This window comes from Pelobates fuscus, chromosome 2, assembly GCF_036172605.1.
Source record: "Pelobates fuscus isolate aPelFus1 chromosome 2, aPelFus1.pri, whole genome shotgun sequence".
NCBI classification, from domain to species: Eukaryota; Metazoa; Chordata; class Amphibia; order Anura; family Pelobatidae; genus Pelobates; species Pelobates fuscus.
Genome location: NC_086318.1, coordinates 375,908,421 through 375,933,223, shown reverse-complemented (window position 1 = coordinate 375,933,223; position 24,803 = coordinate 375,908,421). Strand labels below are relative to the sequence as shown.

Sequence of the window (24,803 nt, the reverse complement as noted above, 5' to 3'; positions counted from 1 at the left end):
GCTTCCGTCTTGGCTGGGTCTTTTGCTGAAAGAAGGGCATCTATCGCCTCGGGAGTCGGTGCCCGTTGTAGCTGGTAACTTTTGGGGTCAGGATGGGTTCTCAATTTGGGGTCAATTGCGTTTTTGTGAGTTTGTGTGGAGGAGCTCTCAAGCATGGCGTCCGTGCAGGCTGATGGTCAAGCTCCGCCCCCCCGTTTCTGCCTCTTTGAATGGAATAGTGGGCAGGTACATCAGATCTGTTTTGGCTTAAATGTTGAAATTCCTTTTTCTATTTTACACAATTGCTAGTTTAGTGAATAATCCCAAATTTATAGAATGGCACAGCTATTGTTGTTCTTATCTTATATATTTTTTTTAAAAATTATTTTCCATTCCTTATTCGTTTTTTTTTTTTTTTCACATAGGATAAGGATTTTCGAGTGCGGATAAATTTACCTGCAGATCTGCAGCTACAAAATGCAAAGTAAGTAAATTCCTAGCACAAGCCATATTTGTGCAATTATATTTTACTGACTCAAAAACCTCCAGGCTGAATTCAGTAAACGCCAAAGGCACCCAATGGTATTAGGTTGTCCATATGCATTGCAAGTCCGGTGCATTAGGCAATTGCCAGCCTCTTAAGCTTAGCTAAACATCCAGTAAGTAACAGGAACAGTTGTCTGACATCCAGAGGTGTAAAAGTGCCAAGTTCTATTGGAATCTGCACTTTTTGATTAAAAGAAGAGGCCACACTACCCTAATGAAGCACTTTAGCAAGTTTGTGGGCTTGAGGTGTTTGGAGTGTTTCTTAAAAATATTCAGTTTGCAGTTTACTTGCAATTGGGCAGAACTATTTTTGCATAAGTAACTGAAACCTGATGGGTTCAATGAGGTTTTAATTCTGTCGATAGTAAGCAAAGTGAGTCTCATAAGAATTTTATCATCTACACTGAAGAGAGTTGATCTAAATTAAACTGATTGCATCTTTCTTAAGAGTTTAAATGGTTCAGTTACCTTTAACTATATATGTTTACCTAAATTTGAAAAAAGTCTTCCACTCCATCAATTTTATTTTAAAACCAGTTTTTAGCTGTGGGTATTTAATTTATTTATTTATTGTTATTTTTTAATAGACTACTACTTAGTTAGTTATATAGGCTGAAAATGGATGTGTCCATCAATGTCAGCCTTTCTCATGTGTTTTTACTATTGTTTTATTTTTATAGAATTCAGTGCAGTTGGCCATTAAAGAATGCTTTGCAAGGTTATCAGCATATTTTGAAACAGGTATAGATTTATTCTTTCTTTTACTATTTTAGTTTTGACTGTGTACTTAATTTTATCAAAATAAGCAATATATCATATACAAAGAAGGTAAATTTGGGTCTGCCAGAACCAAAATCTGTCTTATAGCTAGCTTTTCAGACCTCATTTAACATAAAATTAAATACATCAACCAGTTAACTGTCACAAACTTACCTGCACCATTGCCTCTCCCATCGTCAGGCCACGCAGACCGAATACTCCGCATGGCCATCCAAGTTGAACAGGGAATAAAGTTCCCCCCCCCCCCCCTGTTGTTTCTTCTATGTATTAGTATAGGCTCTGCTCACTTGAATGCGTGTCTTTTTATATATTTAAATCGTGTGACATCATGCCCGCCCTTAAAGTGACCACAACATCTAGGCAACGTCACATTCTATCAATTTAGAGGCACAGAGATGGCGTGGACCAATCAGAACGTGTGTTAGCCTATATAAAGTTAAAGGGACACTATAGTCACCAGAACAACAACTTATTGAATTTGTTCTAGTGAGTAGAATCATTACCTGCAGGCTTTTTGCTGTAAGAACTGTTTTTTCAGAGAAAATGAAATGTTTACATTACAGCCTAGTGATAACTTCACTCGCCACTCCTCAGATAACGTTAGAGATCCTTCCTGGGTCATGGTTGCCTAAAATGCATCCAAACATTCATTATCTCCTCCTTCTGCATGCAGACACTGAACTTTCCTCATAGAGATTCATTGATTCAACTCATCTCTATGAGGAGATGCTGATTGGCCAGGGCTGTGTTTTAATCATGCTGGCTCTGCCCCTGGTCTGCCTCTGGTCTGCCTCTTTGTCAGTCTCAGCCAATCCTATGGGGAAGCATTGTGACTGGATCAGGCTACCACTTCTGATGATGTCAGCAGACAGCTTGTTTTTCTGAGGCAAACAGCATGCAGATCTACAGCTTCAGGCTTGAATACAGTAACATTTTTCTATATTTATGGAGGCATGAGGGGCCCAGGGGGGCTAGATGGGGGTTTTAACACTATAGGGTCAGGAATACATGTTTGTGTTCCTGACCCTATAGTGATCCTTTAATTTGGGCCTTTGTTTCTACCTTGATATACGTTAGTGCTTATAGTAAGTCTCTCTTGATATATTTTGATATGGAACTGAGCTTGTATTTGACTTTGTGTAATTATGGTATCCTGACCCGGCTTGTTATTTAGTTTATCCGTATTTCTATATTCCTGATCTTTGCTACTGTTGACTTTGTCTTTATCTTTATTACGTTAAGTCCAGCCACTCTAAGGCCCGGTAATACGTCTATCTAGAACATCTATTTGTGGAATTCGCCATTCCTGTGTTTGTGTACGAACTTGTGACATTAACCACTTTTCTGTAAAATGGGACAGTTCCTCATTATCTTACTCCGATAAAAGCTGTTGAAGCATTTGTAGAGTGGGTACTAAAGCAGAGGAAAGTATGAAACGTTTAAATATGTTGCTTTTTTATATCTCTGCTCTCACTTAGGCTCTTTGCTGATAAATACTGTATATGTATGTGTATATATATATATATATATATATATATATAAGGCCTTGGCCTGTAGTTGTGGGAGGGGCTTGATTTCCCCTTAAAAGGCCTGACAATCCACTCCCAACTTATCGTGGATTGTCTGGCGAGTCTGAGGACTACTTCCGGTTTCAGTCCGCCATCTTGTTTCTTACCTGATTGTCCCTCGTGGTCCTGGCTCCGGTTCGACGCTTACCTGACCGCTTTCCAAACCGTTCGTTATCCAACGGCCCCTTCCGGCGTCCTCGCAGCCCGGTCTTGGCACGGCTAGTGATTCCAGAACCGTAAGTCACATACTTGCCTTAAAGCAACGGTCGCAAAGTGACACGCTTTCACGGTAAGGTTTTCGTTTACTTTGGCCGTTCGGTTAAAGTCCCTGTTCGTTAACTTACATAGCTTACGTGTTAGTTTCGTGCTTTAAATGCATGAATGCAGTCATTCGTTTAGTTTCTATACTCTGTACGTTCATATGTTTCATCAAGTCATTTCATACAGATTCGTTTCAAATTTTTGCAGTGCATACAAACGATTAGGTTAACCCCTTAAGGACCAAACTTATGGAATAAAAGGGAATCATGACATGTCACACAGGGGTTAAACTATTATTCCATACAGGGGAATCCTCCCCGATCTACAGTTTTAATAGCTATGAGACTGTTCACGAATTCAGCTGCTAGACTTGATTGTTAAGTCAGATGCCCCCTATTGGTAATAAGCTATATTACAGTTAAAATTAGGTGCTTATGAGTTGTGGTTTTGTATATAATTTAGACTGGTTGATATATCTATATGTAACTGACTGTTGTCATGATGTTGTTTCCACAGTTTCATTACGGGAATTAAGCTTATGATCTTCAAATAACTTGATTTGTGCTAACTTTGTCAGAATATTTGCCTTATTGTGTTGTTTCAGGTTTTATTACTATAACTTAGTAGTTCGTATACATAGAAACATAGAATGTGTCGGCAGATAAGAACCATTCGGCCCATCTAGTCTGCCCAATTTTCTAAATACTATCATTGGTCCGTGGCCTTATCTTATAGTTAGGATAGCCTAATGCCTATCCCACGCATGCTTAAATTCCCTTACTGTGTTAACCTCTACCACTTTAGTTTGAAGGCTATTCCATGCATCCACTACCCTCTCAGTATCCTGATATTATTTTTAAACTTTTGCCCCTCTAATTTAAGACTATGTCCTCTTGTTGTGGCAGTTTTTCTTATTTTAAATATAATCTCCTCCTCCTTTACTGTGTTGATTCCCTTTATGTATTTAAATGTTTCTATCATATCCCCCCCGTCTCATCTTTCCTCCAAGCTACACACGTTAAGATCCTTTAACCTTTCCTGCTAAGTTTTATCCTGCAATCCATGAACCATGGATACATTAACATTTCATTTTACTTGGGTGCCCTGGTCATACTGACAGTTGCTTTACAAGCACAAAAACCCGTCATCTGCCTCTGTCATATTCTCACTGCTCGCCAATAGTATATGGTAGGTTCCTTGTTTTAATTCGGGCCCACGATCCGACCCACTACAATGTACCCATACGCAAAAATACTCATGCAAGTCCTATCCATGGGTCGCAGCACGTCATCTACTGCCACCCTCTCGTTCATATTTTTCCGCTTAGCATCAGCCTGACTCACACTTTCAGGTACGATGTCATAACCCTGTAAAATTTCTATTTTTAGTGTGGTACTGGCTTTCTGAGATTTAGGTTGTCCAACTAGGTTTCTGGTCTTAATCCATAAGCTAGTGGTCCCGCGAGGCCGGCACCCATCCTCATACTCTGAGGTAAACGTCCCTTGGGCCAAATCATAGTTAGCCGCCTCGCATGGTCGCATAGAGAGGGCCTCCCATGTCACTCCCATTCTATCTTATGCTTTAGTTATCACCGAGAGGCCGCCACCCCGCCACAACGTTTCGGTGGTCTCATATTTCCCCTCGGGCCAACGCATAGGTAGCGCCTCTCATGCCGCTTGGCAATTAGCAGGGACTCCACTGTCACGTTCTCAATAGCATAATTCTTCGCCGCTTGGCATCTAGCTAGCCTACCAGTACCCGGCCACTTTTGTCTCAGAATAGAAATGTTTGCTGTGGAATCTATTTTGGGGTACACTTCTTTTTGCCACCTTAACCTAAAATTACTCAAAACTATGGTGTCCTGGATAATATTTCATCACTTTCCCATACCAACCAAACCAACCATTATTAGAACTTCACGGCTCCATCCCTATGACATCTATATTTCGTGCTTTAAGTTTGCTTACTATTAACTAGGCTCGACCTAAATGCAAACCTTTTTTCAGGACACTCCTTCCGTATAGGTGCAGCATCTGCAGCCTCCTCCAACTACATTCTAGCTTATATCATCAAGGCTATGGGAAACTCTCCTCCTATACTCTTTACATTCCAAACCCAGTTTAAGAGTTAAGACAAGCTTTTCATGACTCGTCCAAATAAACAATGTTTTGTTATTTGAATACATTTTGTATGGTACTTTTCTTTTTGCCCACTTTTATTACAGGCCTACTGCTTTGTCGGTTCCGGCACACGAAAACCGACTGATGTCCATTTGTATATGTTTATTAGTTTAATATGTTATGTTACCTTTTTTCATTACGGCCAGATTGCCCCGACTACAAATATAGACCACTGTGTGTGTGTGTGTGTGTGTGTGTGTGTGTGTGCCCTCACGACACCTTCACATGGTACCACATCAAATTAATTTGTATGAAATGCTCTGACTATGCCAGGACAGCCAGATATACAACATACTTTAAAATCTAAGAATATCAAATTCTGCAAATACTGTTTTACAGATTTCCTTTTTACTCTCTAGGGGACTCTAAGCACCAAAACCAATAAATCTCAAATAGTGGTTTTGGTGCAGTAATGCTGCCTCTTTTGTCATAATAAAATATTCTCAGAAACATCAATGTTTACATTTTCTGAAAATATGCCTCCATTTGCTGTGAACAAGACAGCCACTTGAGTTACTTCCTCTGTTCCATCCTTCAATTTTTGAAGGGCTTTATGTTTGACGTACTCACGCACAGCGTTATGATTCCAAACACTGGTAATGATTTGGATTGGTGGATTGCGGCGATTGCCATGCAAGCATTATATGTCCATAGTGCGTTATTATGAGCATTGGACTAGATAGACAGTAAAGAGAAAGAAAGGTTGCGCCAGAAATTAAAATAAATAAAAATAATAAAAAAATAAAATAAAATACGAAATAATAGGTAAGTTCCAATGAGTGTCAGGAGATAAGATGAGTATAGTCACTAATTCCGCTGTGGGGGTAAGTTCTCTTGTTGTAGTAATTCACACCGTCTCGTGATATGGAAAACACAAGGAGAAAGGACCAATCGTGCGGAGTGTATACACTTAATGTGACAGTATTAAAAATATATATATATTGCACTCACATTTGGATGAGCTATAGCCAGCTCAGGGTTTGTAGGCATATAGCGGTATAATCCCCGCTTACAGGATATATTAGTGCTTGTACTCCAGGGGGTTTGTCCAACTCTCAGGAGAAGGAGATAAAAACAGCAGATAGTGCTCTCTGATGATATTTATAAGGTAGTGGATAAAATAAGATAAATATATATTATACCGCTATATGCCTACAAACCCTGAGCTGGCTATAGCTGATCCAAATGTGAGTGCAATATATATATTTTTAATACTGTCACATTAAGTGTATACACTCCGCACGATTGGTCCTTTCTCCTTGTGTTTTCCATATCACGAGACGGTGTGAACTACTACAACAAGAGAACTTACCCCCACAGCGGAATTAGTGACTATACTCATCTTATCTCCTGACACTCATTGGAACTTACCTATTATTTCGTATTTTATTTTATTTTTATTTTTATTTTAATTTCTGGCGCAACCTTTCTTTCTCTTTACTGTGTATCTCTTATATAGAGGGTTAGAGGGTTACCCTCTAAAAGGTCGCTGCCCGTTCACTATATTATTAGCATTAACCTCACCTTTTTTTATATTGGACTAGATAGAGTTCATTAAAGGAACACTATAGGGATAGGAACACAACCATGTATTCCTGACCCTATAGTATTAAAAACATTATCTAGCCCCCTTTCCCCCCCCTAAATATAGTAAAATCTTGCCTCTTTTCCAGTCTACTGGTGCTGACTCTGCTCCAGAACTGCCTCCTATGGAGCTTAAGATGATGCTGAATGTCCTCAAGCATAGCGTGAGGACGTCCAGCGTCAGACGACCAAAAGTCGACTAAGCGCCCCAAAGTGGTGGTTAGACCGTTATTAGAGTTGGAGTTAACCCTGCAATGTAATTATTGCAGTTTATCAATAATTGCAATAATTACAGTTACATGATTATGAACCGTGCACCCAGACCACTTCAATGATCTAAAGTGTTCGGGGTGCCTATAGTGTTCCTTTAAATTGTGATGAAATAAACATATCAAAAGTGCCAAATATGCTCGTCACAAAAGCACAGAATCTTTGAAAAAGCCATGAAGGGGTTAATATGACTCACCCCTCACAAAACACTTTTGCTAATTGTGTTTAAAACCTACACCTGAAATTACTCTGTAAATATTTTAATAGTCCCATTACCGATATCAAACATACAATGCTTTAATTTTCTTGATGTCTTATTTACTGTAATTTTTTGTCTTACTTTTTTTTTTTTTTTTTAGAGGCTACAACATAGTCCTAATTTAGCTAGTTTTATGATGGAGCTAAAGACTATCTTGGTAAGTACATGATATATAAATGTACAATTACATTTAATAATGTATGTGTTTTATTGCAGTACTTGACAAATCCTAGGTTCAGAGGCACTTTATAAAATTTTGTGTTTTATCTTTAACACTGTCTATAACTTTTGCGCTGTAACTTTCCCCTGGATTATTTAAAGAACACTATAGGCACCAAAACAATCTTGGCTTAAAGGCACACTATAAGGTCAAGAACATAAACATGCATTCCTGTCCCTGTATTGTTAAACACACTATTCAGGTTTTTACTTACCTTTATTCCAGCGCCGCATGGGTCTGCCGGTGCTGGCCCAGCGCAAATCTGCCTCCTTTGCTGAGATTATCAGATTTGATGATCTCAGCCAATCCAATGTTTTTCTATAGGAAAGCATTGGATTGGCTGAGATTGGCAATTTTGATGATCTCAGCCAAGAAGGTGGGGCTATGGGCAGAGCCAAATGCCACTCTGGCCAATCAGCATCTGCTCATGGAGATTCCTTGAATCAATGCATCTCTATGGGGAAAATTCAGCTTCTCCATGCAGAGTGTGGAGACATTGAACGTCCGTGCTGCACAGCTTAGGAAGCACCTGTAGTGGCTCTCTGAGGGAATACCACCGGAAGTGTCCCTAGGCAGAAATATAAAGGCTGCCTTTTCTGAAATGAATGTGACTTGCACATCGTTCCTAAACACTTCCTGTAAAGAGAGAAGCTAATGTTTAAACTTCCTTTATTGCTCATTCTGTTCAGAATGTCTAATCTCATGATCTATTAGTATATTCCTATATCTTGTAGAAGCTTCCTCTATAACATTGTAATTTAAGTTACAGAGCAGGAGATAAAAACCTCTTAAGCTAGTTAACATATGTTTAAAAATTAAACCATTTTCTTTTTTTCATGCAGGCTGTGGCAAGTGCTGAATAAACAGAAACAAATGTGATTTAACTACCAAATGGCAGAGAACCGAGCAGTAAAACTGCTTCATTAAGCAAAAGTTGCTTTGGTGCCTATATTGTCCCTCTAAAGTAAATGAAATTACATAAGATCTTGCCCTAGCTATGACAAGTCCAGAGAGTAACAGTTTAAGATATAGATTATTTTTTTTGTGCAAAAGTTAGTTCAGACTGATCTATAAAGCAAATACATTGAAATGGTAAGAACATATACTAAATTAGGCAAAGAACAGCATCAACCACCGTGCCCAGCAAACTGGATGCTTCCAAAGCTTCTTCACACAGAATGTACAGATTTTCAGTTGCTGAAAGTGTTCAACTGAAGGGGCCTCTAGTGGCTGTGATTAAGAGCCACTGGAGATATCCCGACTGGCAAATGATAAACATTGCTGTTTTTCACAACCGTATATGTTTAGATTCGTCAAACTGCAGAGACAGGGCCGATACACAAAAAACACTGATTTTGGTTAGAGTAAATCTTGCTGTGGAGGCGCATCCCCCAATGGAAAAAAAAGACAGAACGCTCAAGCTCAACCTCTTTTCTAGCACCAAGTTTTCACTTAAAGGACCACTATAGTGCCCTGAGGGTGCCCCCACCCTCAGGGTCCAACTCCCGCTGGGCTAAAGGGGGAGGAAGGTGGTTAAAAACTCACCTTTCTCCAGCGCCGGGCTCCCTCGGCACTGGGGACTCTCCTCCTCCTTTGGCCGTCATCGGCTGAATGCGCATGCGCGACAAGAGCCGTGCGCGCATTCAGCCAGTCCATAGGAAAGCATTCTCAATGCTTTCCTATGGACGCTGGCGTCTTCTCACTGTAAAAATCACAGTGAGAAGCGCCTCTAGCGGCTTTCAATGAGACAGCCACTAGAGGCTGGATTAACCCATTTGTAAACATAACAGTTTCACTGAAACTGCTATGTTTACAGCAGGCAGGGTTAACCCTAGATGGACCTGGCACCCAGACCACTTAATTGAACTGAAGTGGTCTGGGTGCCTTTAGTGGTCCTTTAAGTCCAATTCTCCATAGCTAGTTCACTTCCAATTGCTCAAGACTGGCTATGGTGGGCTGAAGGAAGGACATGGGCAGCATGCTGTGCTTGCTGGCATCAGATACTAATTTTATACAGGATGAACATTATCCAACGTGGAACTCTTGTTCCAGGCTGTCTAATGATGCTGCTGGAGTTGGAGTTACACTCCAGACAGCAGAGCGGTTAATCTCTGCATGTGCAGCCTTCAATAGCAAAATCACATTGTATTAAAGGGACACTATAGTCACCATATCAACTACAGTTTATTGTATTTGTTCTGTTGGTGTAATCATTCCCTGCACGCATTTTCATGCAAACCCTGCCTTTTCAGAGAAAAAGACACCTTCACTGGCCCCTCCCCAGCTGGCCACTAAAGGTGCTTCCTGGGGCAATGCTGCACAGTGTGCTTTTCAGCATCTGCATGGAGACGCTGAACTTTTTTCATAGAGATACATTGATTCAATGCATCTCTATATAGGGGTGCTGATTGGCCAAGCCTGCGTTTTGCCCTGCCTCCGTCCTGTTTCCTTGCCAATTTCAGGCAATCCAATGCTTTTCCCTATGGGAAAGCATTGGATTGGCTAAAAAAAATCATAAATTCTGATGTCAGCAAGGAGGCGGATTGGTGCGTGGCCAGGGCCGGCGGACCTGCGTGGCACTGGAAATAAGGTAATGTTTTTTTTTTGTTTGTTTTTTTACCGTTTAAGATGGGTATGGGGGAGGGGCACCTAAATGATGGTTTTAACACTATAGGATCAGGTCATTTTAGTGTTCCTGACTCATTAGTGTTCCTTTAACTCTAACTTAGTCAATTGCAAAAGGCTAAAGCTATATCTAAATCTTGAGAATATTAATTTCCACTTCATCATCTCTTACTGCTATTTAATAATCATACATTGTATGCAAGGAGTGCTGCAGAACAAGTATATTTATTGGTGTTTCTTTGTATATTATTTCTACATGCTTGAAATAGTTGACTTTTTGTTTTTAAGAAACTGTTTTATTGCATTAAATATTTATTTTATATCTGTATTACACTTTGAATGTATGTTGTTTTAGGAAGCTGCTCTGAAGAATACAAATGTATTACAGACACCTCCTGCCCCCCAGTACTATTCTTGTCTTGTGAAAGATATTGAGGACCTGGGCTGGGATAAGTATGTATGATTCTAAATTATTATTATTATTATTTTTTTTAAATACATCTGACAAAGTGTAATCCACTTTGAATGCTTTTGTATTTTGATAAAGGGACATATAGATATTAAAGAAACACTCCAAGCACCAAACCTATAGTATGCCAAGAGGGGTTTGAGGAGTGCCGACCCCATTGTAAGTAATCAAACAATTTGTTAATGGTTTTTTGTCTGGGGTCAGCCTTCCTCCTCCAACCATCCTTTTATGTCTTCTTTGCTATTTTAAAGGGACACTGTAGGCACCCAGGCCACTTCAGTGGTCTGGGTGCAATGTCCCATGTCTTTTAACCCTACAGTGGTAATTATTGCAGTTTCTGAGAAACGCAATAATTACATGCTAGGGTTAACTCCTCCTCTAGTGGCTGGGACTTGTGGGTGATTAGACTACATTTGGTCGCCTAAATTACGCTGGACATCCTCATGTTATGCATAAGGACTTCCAGCGTCACCAGAATTCCCATATGAAAGCATTGAATAATACAATCCTATGGGGAAATCCTAATGCTAGCGTGACTATTGCCACGCATGCGCATTAGGTCTCCCCCGCTGGCTGACGTCAGCTAGGAAGAAGCGCGGGCAGAGCCTGCTCCAGCACCAAGGGAGATCAGTGCTGTATTCAGGTAAGTGACTGAAGGGGTTTTAACCCCTTCAGCGCTGCGAGGGAGGGGACACTATAGGAACCTTTAGTGCCAGGAAAACGGCTTTGCTCCCTTTGAATCCCTTTAAGGAAGCAAATGTTAACACTTTAAAAGAATGTATTTTAGCTGATTGCTCTGGTAGTGGAGGTTCAAAAACAGATTGACTCCTAACAAGGGGGGTTGGTGGGCTTAAGTAGTTATGGTTCTTGATATGGCCCTTTAAAAGTACCATATGAAAGACCACAAAACGTTCCCATCTGATCTCTTCTTCAATTAACTCAACACTGTCCATGTGGATATGTATGCTTCTTTCCATGTTGTGCAGTGGATATTACTGGAGCAATGTTATTAGTTTGCTGTTGCATTTATGGTTAGAATGAAGACTTGCAGAAAAGAGAAGCATCTTGCATTGCAGCTTGTGCAGGAAGCGTGTGTTTATAGGTCTTGAAGTATCCATTTAATATGCAGTCTCAAGAGAATACACTTCCAATGTTCTTTTTAACACCGGTGTGAACAACCTCACAAGAAGTAATAACTCATTTGTTAGAGCTCTTGGATAAGGTTGGTCTATTAAAAAATACCCTGCAACCTTTCACTCCAGTAACTACTATTTTCCATTTGCAAGATTGTAAATAAAAGTCTATTTACCCTCTGTCTCACAAACTGGGTCCGGAGGATCAAGTTATTCAATCTACCACAACAATATTTGCAGTTTGCTGCATATTGCAACAACTTGTAATTTCAGTCTTGGGTGCCCTTAGATATTGCAACTCAAATGCAGTTCGCTGATTTTTGCAAACTATTGAATGTACAAAATATATGGGAAATCTCGTGCTTCGATACCGTTCTATTTTTATTAGAGCATTTCAGGTAGATAAATCTGTCAAATATGCATGTCCAATATACATGTAGACTGATCAGTGGTATACATCGTTAGCACACACAGTTACCATATCTCACGTCGCGCAGGATATTGAGTCCAAAAAACAGATTGGCTAAAATCGCCTTAGTTGCAGGAGTGAGACATTACTGCACTGAAATGTAGGTTTATCGCAAGTTACCCTCCTCATCTGTATCGGTGGGGGGTGCAGGTGGTAGTGTCAGTACTCGGTGTGTCTTACGAACCTTGGAGAGTATGGGTAACGCCGGTCCAAGGGCGCTTAGTTTTTCAGTGGGCTACCTTAGGTGCTCTAAGTTAAAGGTATAGGGGAGAACCAGAATAAAACTGGGGTGGGAGGGTACTGTAGGTGTTGGAGCGGTGTCATGCTCCGGTGGGGTTGGAAGTTCAGGGTTTCTATGGTCTAAATCACTTTAATCTGTAGTCTTAGTGGCCGAATCCCATAAGTCCCAGGCCTCTTGCCAAAACCTATTTCTCATTCGTGTATTCCTTACCTCTCTCTCAAACCTGCTTGTTTGTGTGACTTGGGCTATCAGTTCAGACATTGTCGGAGTAGAGGTGGAGAGCCATTTGCGCGCTAGTAGCGTGAGTGCGGCTACCAATATATGGAATATTAGATATGAGGTGCTCCTGGCTGGTGTGTCTGGTAGTATCCGCAGGCGGCAGCACTCTGGGGAGTTTGGTAGCTTCCGCCCTATACACTTGTCTATTAGGGAGAGTGTGTGTGCCCAGTAGTGTGTTAAGCTAGGGCAGCTCCACCAAATGTGTAGCATAGAGCCCCGGTCTGTTTTGCATCTCCAGCATGTGTCAGAGTAGGTGGGTGAGATCTTTGCAAACCTTGTCGGTACCATGTACCACCTGTACATGACCTTCTTTAAGGTTTTGTTGTGGGCTGCATTAAATGTTGTATCTTTGTGGGCTAAAAAATACTCTGCGCCATTGGACCTCTGTTATTTCATGGCCTATGTCTTCCTCCCACACTTTAAGTCAGGGAAGTGCAGACAGAGAAAGTGGGGCTTGTAAGAGTTTGTATATCACAGAGATGCCCTTTTTCGGTGTGGATGTGCCGCAACAGAGTTGTTCGAATCGGGAGAGCGATTGTGTGCTGTGTCGACTATGGGTCTCCTGTAAAGCCTGAAAGGGGATCAGTGTATCGTGGGTATATAGTTGGTGCAGGTGGTGTACTCCTGCTCGGGCCCATAGGCGAACACTAAAGTCAGGGATAAATCGGGTCACCATGTGAATAGACATGGCCAGGGACATTGGTGAGGAGGGACAGAGCTTTGCCCTATGGCTATCCCATACTTGAAGTATGGTGGTCGTGGAGGGTAAGTTATGTGGCATAGGTGGGCGGGATGCTTTCAGGAGCCAGAACATTTCGGCAGCACTAAGATTCGCCCAATGCTCCACTATGTGTACCCATTGCGGTGGCTCAGGCCCTGCCAAGGCCGTGGCTACATTGTTCAGAGTTGCTGCTAGGTAGTAGCACTTAATATTCAGTAGTCCCATGTCACCTTCCCTTGGGGTCACCTGTAATATTGTTGCTTTAACCCTGGGTCGCCTCCCACTCCAGAGGAACTTATTAATTGCTTTTTGTGCCGTGGTGAAGAAAGATCTGGGAATCTTGAAGGGAAGTGTTTTGAAGATGTATTGTAGCTTAGATAGGATAGACATTTTTATGTCAGCCATTCTGTCCGTCCAGGATATGAATTTGCTTTGCTGGGACATCATTCGTTCCGAGACCGATTTTTAGAGTGGATAGGTAGTTTGAGTAAAATAGGCGGGCCAGGTCCTTTGGGAAAACTATTCCCATTCATTGTTTTTGTTGCATATAGTGATTGCCTTCTACTATTTATATGAATTAAAAAAAAAAAACAAGACGCTGTGATCGAGATTCCCTAGTTAATGATAATATGCACATAAAACAGAATTGTAATACTTTGCTGAAATTATTTTAAATGTTTTTTTTGTACTTGTGGGTTCCTAGAAACATCTCTCAGAAAGTATATAAAGTTTATCTTGCAATCTGTAATGTAATATATTTAAAAGAGTGTCTGATATTTAGTAATTGGATCTTATTACTGTGATGAATTATCAGTCATTAGCAATATAAAGGGAATACATTTGACAAGTTAGATTTTTCCAGTTTAGGAAAGATGTAGAGTCTTATGTTAAGTTATGGAATTGAGATAGATTACAGGAAAATATATTAATTTTAATTTGCAGATAGCTGTAAATTCATGGACTAGATAGCAAGGCCTGCACCTTTAATATGCAAATATGACTGTCAAAGTTTAATCCTATTTAAATTACCTCATTGGAAACTTAATTACATTGTTCGGACTTGGACAAATAACAATGAAATCTCTTGGCGCAGGACATTTAGAACAGCTGCATCAATTTAAAATGTTGATATTCAATAGAATAGTCACATACACAGAATCTACTCTCTGGAAATTTATGTCACTATTTTATGTGACTGGGATTTTTAAATACTTCACTGCAACGCTATTTAAACAAGAACTAAAACTTTTATATATATTTAAAGTTACTATTTAAAAGAAAATTAGTAAATACAAAGTGTTTGTGTGTAATTTACTTATTTTTGTTTGTAATGGTAATTTTTAAATAATACTATAATTGGAAATATTTTTTTCCATTTCATTTTTATAGTGCATTATAAAGATAGTGCAAAACAGTATTGGTGCTAAACTGCATTAGTGTTTGGAATATTTAGTAGTCTGGTCTCCATCCACATGCCCCCTCTTCCCGCACAAGGAAAAGGAACTCCAAACGTGCCTCATTTGGTCTGTGGGGTCTATTCTTATCCCATAAGCCACAGTCTTTTCTCTCCCTTGAATTGTGAGATAATGGGTAATTCAATAGCTGAAACTTATGACTTACAGGTCCTCATGGTTTTACATATATATTATCGAAATACTTTTATTTTTGGAATTCAAAGGGTCTTAAAGGCACACTAATGTGCATGCATACATCTTACAATGTGTTTTTATATATTTATTTTTACATTGCCTTTTTGATCCTACGATCAACACCTAAGAAAATATAGCTTTTCATAACCCATAAGACATAATGTACTTTTTTACTAATGAAATGTATTGCATATGTACAGACTGTGACTAGCTATATGGCCATCATACCTATAAGACCTGGTAATACTTTTCTTCTCTCTTCTTTTTTTCCTCTCGCATGAAAAAAAAAATAAAAAAATATATATATATATATATATATATATATATATAATTGTTTTTTTTTTTTTTTGTTTTTTTAGAATCACAAGTAGTGATATCATCATAGGGAATTCCAATTAAAAGACACTCTTTTGTTTATTAACGACAGAAAAAATAGAATGGCTTACCTATGTCTCCAAGAGTGAGACCTTTCTTCCCCATAAGATTCAGGCATAAAATTCCTTTTTATTATTAACGAAGCAAATCTCTGCTTAGTAGAGATTGAAAGATACAGAAAAAGATGTAACATACCATCAATAAAGAAAAACTTACCAAAACCAAAAAGGTAAATTCAAATAAGATGAAAACAAATCTACTTTCTTAATATAGGAAACTTATAAGAAAAAAATATGCTTAAAAGGGGGAGCCAATACGACACTGCAACCACTGCAGCTGGACTTACATTTCAGAATAGGCACAAGAGAATCAGATTTTCGCTCATGCGTGGAAACGGCATGGCGCGACCGTTTGACTAGTGCCTGCATATTCACAAGGATTAAATGACAAGGAAAAAACCCAAATAAGTATTTGAAGGAAACTTTGGGCCCCTGTAATAAAACAGGTTGAAAGCCTGAGATGGAGGAACAGAACAGCGAATAGCCTATTACCAAGTACAGAGACATAGAAATAGGACAATAAAGCTAGTGAATGCCTAAAACCAGAGGCATACAATAATGTAATAAAACTGGCAGATAGTCGTGAATGCACAAGAGAAATCACAAGGTATAAAAATTAAGAGTACAATTCAAATTTTATTGAACAAACCTCTTAATGATAACAGTATTTTTTTTAAACGCAAAAAACTTTCAATGCACTGTTCCAAATTATTACGCACAGTAAGTTTCTAAACACGTTATAGGTTGTAAAGAACTGAAAATTGTCATTTGTTGTGTTTGCAGCATATTTACTGAAGTCAAAAGCTATTTCAATCAAACTTATAACAACATTTTAACATAGGACCCCTTATTTGATAGCAGCTTCACAAGTCTTGCATCCATTGAACTTGTGAGTTTTTGGACAGTTTCAGCTTGAATTTGTTTGCAAGATGTCAGAATAGCCTCCCAGAGCTGCTGTTTGGCTGCAAACTGCCTCCCCTTCTAATAGATCTTTTAATTGAGGATGCTCCAAAGGTTCTCAATAGGATTGAGGTCAGGGGAGGATGGAGGCCACACCATGACTTTCTCTCCTTTTATCCCCATAGCAGCCATTGATGTAGAGGTATTCTTTGCAGCATGAGATGGTGCATTGTCATGCATGAAGATGATTTTATTACGGAAAGCATAGTTCTTCCTTCTGTACCAGGGAATAAAGTGGTCAGTCAGAAACTCCACATATTTTGCAGAGGTCATCTTTACACCTTCGGGGACCCTAAAGGGGCCGACCAGCTCTCTTCCCATGTTTCCGTCCCAAAACATGACTCCATCACCGCCTTGCTGACGTCGCTGCCTTGTTGGAACAGGGTGGCCTTCCACCAACCATCCACTACTCCATCCATCTGGACCATCCAGGGTTGCAGGGCACTCATCAGTGAACAGGACTGTTTGAAAATTAGTCTTCATGTATTTTTCTGCCCAATGCAGCCGTTTCTGCTTGTGAGCATTGGTTAGTGGTGGCCAAATAGAAGGTTTATGCACAGTTGCAAGACTCTGGAGGACTCTACACCTTGATGTCGGTGGGACTCCAGATTCACCAGCAGCTTCCAATATCTGTTTGCTGCTATGTAATGGTATTTTAGCAGCTGCTCTCTTCATCCAATACATGGATCTGGCAGAAATCTTCCTCAATGTGCCTTTATTTGCACAAACCCCTCTGTATGTATGTATATGTATGTATATATGTATATATGTGTATATGTGTATATATATGTGTATATATTGTGACCGAAAGCAAGGAATTGTGCTGGAAGGAACCTATATACCTCCCCAGATTTTGCAAGGTTCTTACTTTGTGTAATTAGCCCCAGGGAAATGTGTTATGTTATAATGAATGTTGCACTTTAAATATGTGTATATTTGGGCCCTGGGGTGGAGCACTTGGAGAGTAGGGAGGGCCAGTGCTCCACTCCACATTTTGGAAGTTGCTTGTAACCTACAGGTGAGAAGTCCAGTTCCAGAGTTTGAATCCTAATCTAACTCACCTGAAAAGTATTGTCAATTAGCAGTGCTATTAAGTACTCCCCTGCCAAGGAAGGGGGGAGATTGTGTTTGGTTTCTGTGAGTGGAAACAGAGAGCTGAAAACCCTGAAGCAGTAAGGTTGTTTATGTTTATGTTTATGTTGGGAAATGGACAAGCCATCCAACCCAGTTAGCTGATTATTTTGTTTAGTTAGTGCTCAGAAGAGCAAGGCTTTTGTTTGATATATTTTTGTTACCTTTATACCTTACTGTGCATTTATTTTGGAACCTCAATAAAAGAGCAAGTCAATTTACCTCATCCAGCGTGTGAAGTGTCTCTAAAGCCTGAAAAGACTGTGTGTAACACCCCAATCCCAGGACAAGGTACCAAGGGAAAGGAGTACTTTTGTCACATATGGTGGAGAATGCGGGCAGCACACGGCAAAGTCTGTAAGTAGGGAGAAAGAGACTGCTGAGAAAATGGAGGATGTCATGAAAGCTTTGCTCCAGTCAACTGCTGTACAGCAAGAGACAAACAGGAGGACTGCAGAGACTAATGCAATACAGCAAGAGAGCATTTCAATACTGCAGCAGCTTGTACTGGCTCAAAAGGAAAATACAGATGCTTTATTCAAGCAAGTTGAAGCAACACAGGCAGCAGCTCATCAAGTGCTCAGAGAGGAGCAGCAGCATGCCACATGTGTCATACAGCAGGAGATCCAGAGTCTATCACAAAGGCTGGCCAGGGATGCCACAGAATCACCACAATGTCCAAAGGTGATCAGAGTGAGTCACTATTTGCAAAAGATGGTATCCACAGATGATGTAGAGGCCTACCTGATGGCATTTGAGCGAACCGCTGAGCGAGAAGGTTGGTCTGAAGTGGAATGGGCAAGCCTGCTAGCACCATTTCTTACTGGTGAATCCCAGAAAGCATACTATGATCTGGAAGCAGCGGAAGCCAGTGACTACAAGAAGCTAAAAGCAGAAATACTGGCACGCCTGGGGGTGACAACAGCCGTCCGTGCCCAGAGATTTCATTCATGGACTTACAGCCTGGATAAAGCGATTCGTTCACAGATGTTTGACTTGATACACCTTGCCAGAAAATGGTTGCAGCCAGAGATCAACTCACCCAGCCGCATTGTGGAGCAACTGGTGATGGAAAGATTCCTAAGAGGCTTACCTATTGGACTTCGTCGGTGGGTCAGCCAGAGCAATCCCCAAACAGCAGACCAATTGGTTGAATTGATTGAACGGTATATAGCAGCGGGAGAACTGCTTCAACCTCCTGGCCAAGAGAGACCCAAGAATCCGAAAACCTACAACCCCAGCAAATCTGGTAAGACTGTTACCAGGGAAAAGGGGGTCTTTTGATGAGAGAACAGGGTCTTATTACCCAAGAGACATTGTTAAAAGAGAAAAAGACTTTGGGAGGTGGGAAGAGCCTACAAATGAATCAAAAAGTTCTAATTATGGTATAAAATGCTTTAAATGCAGAAACTTTGGACATATTGCAAAAGACTGTCCTGAAAATGTTGAACCAATGGAGTGTAATTTTGGTAATAATTGGGAAGGAATTGCACTTTATTCACAGGTTGTATGTTCTGTGGAAAAAAATGGTTATTTGAATAGTCACCCTGCGTGTACCGTGAATGTGGAGGGAAAAAATATACAGGCATTGCTAGATTCAGGGAGTATGGTTACCCTTCTAGACCAATCCTTATTACAGGATACTCATATTGTTAACTCTGGAAAAGTTGATATTGCTTGTGTGCACGGGGATATACATAACTACCCTACTGCAGATATACTTGTTAAAACCCAGTGTGGTACTGTAAACTGCAGAGTGGGGCTGGTACCAAAACTGGCACATGAGATGATTATTGGAAGGGATTTTCCCCATTTTCTAGACCTATGGGCGTGTTTTGAAAACCCATCAGGTGAACAGAATGATGAATTTCCTTTTGCAGATACTCTGGCAGATGAGAGAGATCATGATGATGAGCCTAACAGTATGCAGCACTCCCCTATAAAAACATTAGTTGGTGAAACCCCAGAACAAACTAATGCGGGACCTTCTAGAAGCTCTGAACCAGATATAGAGTTAGTTGATTTAGAGGTTAGGCCTGGTAACTTCAGAAGTGCACAGTGGTCTGACCCAACATTATTGGTAGCCAGGAATAATATTTCTATAAGAAATGGATCCCCTGTCAATCCAGGGAATTCTCTTTCTTACCCTTATTTTGAAGTGGATAATGATCTGTTGTACAGAGTTGAGAAAAAAGAGTCCGTTATTACAAAGCAGCTGTTAGTACCACAAGCCTATTGGCGCACTGTGTTAAACCTTGCACATAGCCATGTTTTGGGGGGTCACCTAGGTGTTGACAAAACAAGAGCGCGTGTTTTGAGGAGATTTTACTGGCCTGGAGTAATCGCAGCTATCAAAAACTACTGTTCGTCATGCCCTGAATGTCACCTCACTGCGCCCTTTACGGCTTACCGTAGCCCTTTAGTACCCTTGCCTGTTATTGAAGTGCCTTTTGAACGTATTGCTATGGATTTTGTGGGTCCTCTGGTAAAATCCAGTAGGGGGCATCAGTATATATTAGTAGTACTAGACTATGCTACCCGTTACCCTGAGGCAATACCTATGCTAAAGAGTTAATGATGATGTTTAGCCGGGTTGGGATTCCCAAGGAGATCCTATCAGATCAGGGTACTCCATTCATGTCCAAGGTTACAAAGGAACTCTGCAAGCTCATTCACATTAGACACCTCAAAACCTCTGTTTATCACCCACAAACCGATGGTTTGGTTGAGCGATTTAATAAAACGTTAAAGGCTATGCTGCGCAAAGTAACTGATAAAGATGGGAAAAACTGGGACTTTCTATTGCCCTATTTAATGTTTGCCATTAGAGAAGTACCCCAAGCTTCCACGGGTTTCTCACCTTTTGAATTATTATATGGCAGACACCCCAGGGGATTACTTGACATAGCAAAGGAAACTTGGGAACAAGAAGCAAACCCACATCGCAGTGTAATAGAACACATAACTCAGATGCAGGAACGTATTGAAGCCATTATGCCAATAGTCAGAGAACACATGCAAAAGGCTCAACAAAATCAGCAGAATAGCTATAATAAGAATGCTAGAATTCGAGTATTTCAACCAGGAGACCGAGTATTAGTCCTGGTTCCCACAGTAGAGAACAAATTCCTGGCAACTTGGCATGGGCCATATGAGATTATTGAAAGAGTAGGAGAGGTAAATTATAAAATAAGGCAACCAGGTAGAAGAAAGGAAGTGCAAATATACCATGTCAATTTGCTAAAATCATGGAAAGAAAGGGAAGTTCTGGTTACTACAGAGGCTTCAACCTTCCCTGATAAGTGTAATATTGACCCCGAAGTAAATATCTCAGAGACCCTGTCAATACACCAGACAAGGGAAGTTAAGGAGTTTATTAGATTAAATAAAGAGGTATTCTCCCCAGTCCCAGGAAGGACTAGCGTGATTAAACATGACATTTTAACAGAACCAGGAAAAAGGGTCAATCTCAAACCATACAGAATACCCGAGGCTCGTAGAAAAGCTATCAGAGCAGAGGTTAAAAAAAAAGACTGTGTGTAACACCCCAATCCCAGGACAAGGTACCAAGGGAAAGGAGTACTTTTGTCACAATATATATATATATATATAGCAAAATCCAAATAGGTTATGGTGGGGAAAAATTGTGATTGAAAACCCCTTCCACCTGAAGTCTGTGGATGATTAATACAATGTTAAACAAAAATCTGCACACCAGTCAAGCCATAAGACTTGCTTTTCCCACAGAAATCCCATAACTGCAGCGATGTTACAACCACAAAGGATTCTGGGTGGGCATATGCAAATGAGTTTAACCCCTTCAGGACGGAGTCAATAGTGCACGTTCTGATCAAAACAAAACGTAAACAAAAACTGGAATTTGTGCTATGTGTCTGTTCACCCGTAGTTCCCCTCTTTCAAATTATATGCACCCACACTTATTATATATCATTTTGTTCAGGAGAAACAGGGCTTTAATCTATCATTAACTATTCATATATGGAACATCATTTATTATGAATAAAAGTAAAAAAAATGTGAGAAAATAAGATTTTTTTTAAATTTGCATTTCCGTCTGACATTTTAACTGTGAATGTCATAATACTGTTAGGTTTTACTGCAAAAAAAATGCACATATTTGTAATCAGCGATGTCTCACGAGTACAACAGTACCTCCCATTAACAGGTTTTATGTTGTTTTGGAAAGTTACAGGGTCAAATATAGAACATTACATTTTCAAATTGAAATTTGCCAGATTGGTAATGTTACCTTTGAGACGGTGTGGTAGCCCAGGAATGAGAATTACCCCCATAATGGCATACCATTTGAAAAAGTAGACAAGCCAAGGTATTGAAAGTGGGGTATGTTTAGTCTTTTTTAGTAGCCACTTAGTCACAAACACTGGCCAAAGTTAGCGTTCATATTTGTTTTTGTGTGAAAAAAGCAAAAAACGAATATTTGGCCAGTGTTTGTGACTAAGTGGCTACTAAGAAAGACTGGACATACCCCACTTGCAATACCTTGGGTTGTCTACTTTTGCAAATGGTATGCCATCATGGGGGTAATTCTCATTCCTGGGCTGCCATACGCTCTCAAAGGCAACATAACCAATCTGGCAAATTTCAATGTGAAAAAAATGAAATGCAAGCCTTATATGTGACTCTCTAACGTTCCAAAACACCATAAAACCTGTACATGGGGGGTACTGTTATTCTCGGGAGACTTCACTAAACACAAATATTAGTGTTTTAAAACAGTAAAACATATTACAACAATAATATAGACCATAAAAGTGCAGTTCGCTTGTAAAAAATGCAAAAAACTTCACTTTTACTTAAAATATCATCGTTGTAATACAATTTACCAGTTTGAAACATGAATATTTGAGTTCAGCGAAGTCTCCCGAGTAAAACAGTACCCCCTATGTACAGGTTTTATGGTGTCTTGGAGAGTTACAGGGTCAAATATAGTGCTTGCGAATTAAATTCTCTGCACTTTCTCCCTGTGTTGTCATGCATGTCAATCAAATTTAAATTAATCAAATCACATAATTACGTTAAAAGAGTATTTAAATATACATGTAGAATTTTAATATATATGCATTTATAGGTATTTAAATTCTACGTGTATACTAATGTAATCTTTTATGTAATTATATGTATTTATCTATCTCTATATATATATTTGCGGTTATTTGTATTTTATATATAGATAGATATATATAGAATGTCATTCTAAGTGTATTTTGTTACCGATATATATATATATATATTAATAACAAAATACAGTTAGAATGAAATTACATATGCATATATAATTTATATTAAATTTTGTTTCAATATTTTATTTATTTATTTTATTATTTAATTTATTTATTATTTTAATTATACGTATTTATATATAATATATATATGTACATCTATTATATATATAATATATATACATATTATATATATGTAACGTCATTCTAAGTGTATTTTAATATTAATATATATATACTTATATTAATATTAAAATACACTTTGTATGACGTTACATATATATAATATGCATATATATTATATTTATAATATATATACATATTATATATATATAAAAATATATTTAATTTATTTTTACACTTGTCTTTTATTTATTTTTTATACTTCCCACCAGCAGGGGGACTGTCTGATATTTCAAACAGTCCCCCTGCTGGCAGATCCACAGCCAGCTATAGGGGGCCATGTGATCGCTCTTTGAGAGCGATCACATGGCCCCCGGGGGCCTCGTTTGCCGTGGGAGGGCTGCCTGGGCTGTGAGGCAGTCCTCCCGAAGCGGATCGCGGCGGAGGTAAGTATAACTTACCTCCTGGGGCTGCAAGCAGTTACGGCGTGCTATGCCGTCATAACGGCTTTAAAGCCCACTTAACCCGTGACGGCATAGCACGCCGTAACGGCGTTAAGGGGTTAACAAAGAATCACATTTTTGCCTCATTCCATTTTAAACATGTATTCCTTTTAATCTGTGTTTGCTGTATACAACAGCTTGAAACACAATATAGGAAAAGATGCAAAACCAGTGAACCACTGGTGTTTAACATTGTATTAAAAATATATATTTCCTGGCTAATCATGGCAGCATCACTTATGGGTAGCTCCTCCCTTAGCAGTCTCAGGACAGGAATTAATTAGATTAATTAATTAGGCCTATGGTATAAAGAGTCCCTCCTCCCCTTACACCACAGTCTTTTTTCCTGTCCTTAGCAAGTTCTACAGGACTTTTTATTTTATGGCCACCTTCCTGCGTTTGTTGTGGGTTCATTCCAAATGAAGTTCAGCCTCTCTTCATTTGAAGGACCCAGTAAACAGCCTGCATGAGCAGGACTAACTGGGTCAGGTTCAGAGTAAGTACTGAACTGCTGCGTGGGATGTATGTCTAGTGTTCTGAGGGAGACACTGTTCTAAGCTTCCTGGGGTTGGTTATCCTTAAAAATTTCCCCTTGTTTCTGGAAGTGCCCCTAGTAATTGGGGTCAAACCCCCCCCCCCCCCCTTACCTTGTTGGCAGTGCTTTGGGGATCCATACTGCAGTCATCCTGATGGTGGGTGCTGTTGGGCTCTATTGGGGGTTGTTTCCTGCCTGCGTGCCCTGTGTTGCCCCTGGGGGCTTACTGGGAGTTGCGGTCCTTGTGGGGGCTGTATTCGACCAGATTTGCTGTTTTGCCGCGATGTGCGTTCCAGCCGCGGAATTGCCGAACCCGGAAGTGCCTCGCGCCGGCCGCGAGGCTTGGAACGCATGGCGTGCGTTCCAGCGCTCTGCGCATGCGCGCACCGGGCGCAGAGGTATTTAAACAGGGGAATACTGACACTTACCTGTCAGCTGTTCGGAACTTCTGATTTGCGGTCTGAATTTTCGCCAGTTCTCCTTCTTGCTGTCTCCTGGCTGCCTGGAGTGTGTTTTCTGCCGTTATGATGTAGGATTGCCTATTTCCATGGTTTTTGCTGGGGGCTTTGGGTTTGCTTACCAGTTTGCCTTTTTGGACTTATTGGGAAGGTGTTTCTGATTTT

At 39.9% G+C, this 24,803-nt stretch overlaps 1 protein-coding gene across 1 annotated transcript in view; it reads left to right on the top strand.

Annotated features, from left to right (window-relative positions):
- The window catches only part of FANCL (FA complementation group L), an 83,400-nt gene that overhangs the window by 9,646 nt on the left and 48,951 nt on the right, over positions 1–24,803 (top strand). Inside the window, exons 2-5 of the mRNA XM_063443741.1 lie at positions 405–463; positions 1,206–1,266; positions 7,528–7,584; positions 10,628–10,725. Of these exons, the coding sequence (XP_063299811.1) occupies positions 405–463; positions 1,206–1,266; positions 7,528–7,584; positions 10,628–10,725 (275 nt within the window). The remainder of the gene's footprint in view (positions 1–404; positions 464–1,205; positions 1,267–7,527; positions 7,585–10,627; positions 10,726–24,803) is intronic.